Source organism: Penaeus monodon, chromosome 43 (assembly GCF_015228065.2).
Source record: "Penaeus monodon isolate SGIC_2016 chromosome 43, NSTDA_Pmon_1, whole genome shotgun sequence".
NCBI lineage: Eukaryota > Metazoa > Arthropoda > Malacostraca > Decapoda > Penaeidae > Penaeus > Penaeus monodon.
In genome coordinates, this window is record NC_051428.1 from 4,696,880 (window position 1) to 4,699,379 (window position 2,500).

A 2,500-nucleotide genomic window follows, 5' to 3' on the forward strand; every position below is an offset into this window, starting at 1 on the left:
CCACTCCCAAGCCAACGGAGACTCAAAATTAATGTTTTGCAATTTGTGTTTAAAAATATAAATTGATGATTTTTGGGGGGTTATTTTTGCCTCATCCATAAAAATGGGCAGTTCTCTAATTAGACTTGTGCATCATATGATATGGATTCTCTCAAAGATCTTTAGCTTACGTGTGTGTGTGTGTGTGTGTGTGTGTGTGTGTGTGTGTGTGTGTGTGTGTGTGTGTGTGTGTGTGTGTGTGTGTGTGTGTGTGTGTGTGTGTGTGTGTGTGTGGTGTGTGTGTGTGTGTGTTTTCCCCGTTCCAAGGTAGCACAGGTAGGCAATTTTATACATAAAGATATGGATATTTTCATGAATGAAAACCACAGTTTATTTTACTATGGTGAAACGATATATTTCTTACTGAAGTACATCACGTGCGTTTCATACAAAGGAAAAAGTCCTCAGAAAACATAAAAGCAAGATGTGATTACAAATACTGTCGTTATTGCATGATCATGTGTGATATTGTATGCAATTTTTCATAACGTGTATCGCCATGTGTGTATCTGCTTTCACATACCCTGCCATATTACTGGCAGTAGGTCTCGTCAGAAGTGTTATCGCTGATCCATGTGAGGAACTCGGTTACTCGAACCAACACACCGGGCTTAAGGCAACTTCCCCCAAAGGAGACAATTCCTACCTGTGTGTATTTCCCATCTTCTTTGACGAAAAGAGGACCGCCAGAATCGCCAAAACAGGCATCTTTTGCGCTTTTGTTCTTTGACTTCTTTCTCCCTGCACACATCATTTGTGGGGTGATTAGAGAACCAGCTATTTTCTTGCGTTTACAGTCTCTAATGGGTACATCGACCTCCCTGGCAGCATCTGGATATGCCCCTTTCCCGTTCTTTGTGTCTCCCCAGCCTATCACGGTCCCAGTCTCTCCCTCATACTTTCTGTTCGGGTCAGAAGGCAGACACACTGGTTGAATTTGTAGGTGTGATGTTAGATCCAACGACTTTTTCAAAAGCAGGAGAGCGATGTCTTTGTTGTTATCATTAAGATCTTGAGGGACATAATCCTCATGGATGATGTAACTTTTCACATCCACTGTCTGAGTGACGCCCTGTATGTCGTCATCCTCAGAATTGAAATTGTGGTTAGCAATTCCTACTTGAAATTCCTTTGCTGGTAAAGGCAGATTGTCATCACCAAGTAAACAGTGTGCAGCAGTTAGAACGTAGCTCCGGTTAATGATAGATCCGCCGCAGAAAAATTCATTTTTGTACTTGTTAGGTCTAAGCATACCAATAAGCCAAGGTTACTTGTAGTGAGGAGATATCTCTTGACCCCCTATGATACGGGCGTTAGTAACCAGTCCACAACGACAAGAACCTGCAAGGATATGAAGTGATTGATTATAGAAGTTTGTCATTTTGCACACAGTTAATGTAAACACAAATTCTGTAATTCCTGTAAACAGTATGACATTTAAGATATAAATATTATATTTCAGAAGAAAATATCTTTACTTTCTTTAAAGCAACAGAACCTCTCAGGAAATTACAAATGCTGTTTACGACAGTCTTCTCCAAATACACTCCTCAGTATACACGGAGGACGTAAGTACAGCTCAGGGGCATTTTCAGACCCTGTACACCTGTAAGCATCGTAAGGCAGCCAATCAAAGATCCTGTCTTAGGCAGCTCTAAGAGAATCGCTACCAATTGCAAACCATAAACACTGATTTGTTTGTAAATGCTGTACTGTTCTCTGTAGAGTTTGGCTGTCGTCATAGAATTCATTAATATCGCAGATTTTGCAAACATTGTATTTTGACCAAATGGTATTTAAAGACTAATTTTAGCAGACATAAGTTGCCTGTATAAATGATACCTAGGTTAGGTTAGACTATCAGTGTGTATATATATTGTAGTAACTCCTCTTTCTCTGAATCGGCATGCTGTCCACCACCAAAACGTGATGATTATGAATATATACATATGTAAAGCATATAGATTCATATATATATATATATATATATATATATATATATATATATATATATATATATATATATATATATTGCTGAAGGTTCAACTTTCAAAACAGTTATGACGTGATTTATATATTTTAATTACCTGTTCATACGCCAGGATCAACTGCCACCTACGGTCTGCTCCCTCCCCTCTCCCTAGCAATATTTACCTCATCTCATTTGTCTCTTCTACTATCACATAGCATGAATTTGTAGTCCCTGTGAACTCGCTCATCAGAGTCCATCTAGCCTCTTTCAGCGCTCATCTGGCATTGGTACGGGTATCCTTCAACTCGTGGCTTTGGTATAAGTCCTATGAAATTGGATCAAGCTCACAGCACTTGTCTCGATGTCATCATCAACATCATCAAAGGGCTAACGCAGACGAGGGCGTATGGCCGTATCCACCCTTCGCTTCCAACCACGAGGGTCCCTCGTGGCGAGTCTCCAGGCAGGCCCTCGGCCCATCTCTAATTC

At 40.3% G+C, this 2,500-nt stretch overlaps 1 protein-coding gene across 1 annotated transcript; it reads right to left on the reverse strand.

Moving 5' to 3' along the window:
• Nucleotides 1–571: 571 nt before the first annotated feature.
• On the reverse strand, nucleotides 572–2,268 carry LOC119568094 (venom protease-like). The gene is given in 3 exon segments (XM_037916493.1): nucleotides 572–1,380; nucleotides 1,616–1,771; nucleotides 2,223–2,268. Coding segments are annotated over 3 exon segments (1,011 nt in total).
• Between the last annotated feature and the right edge of the window lie 232 nt (nucleotides 2,269–2,500).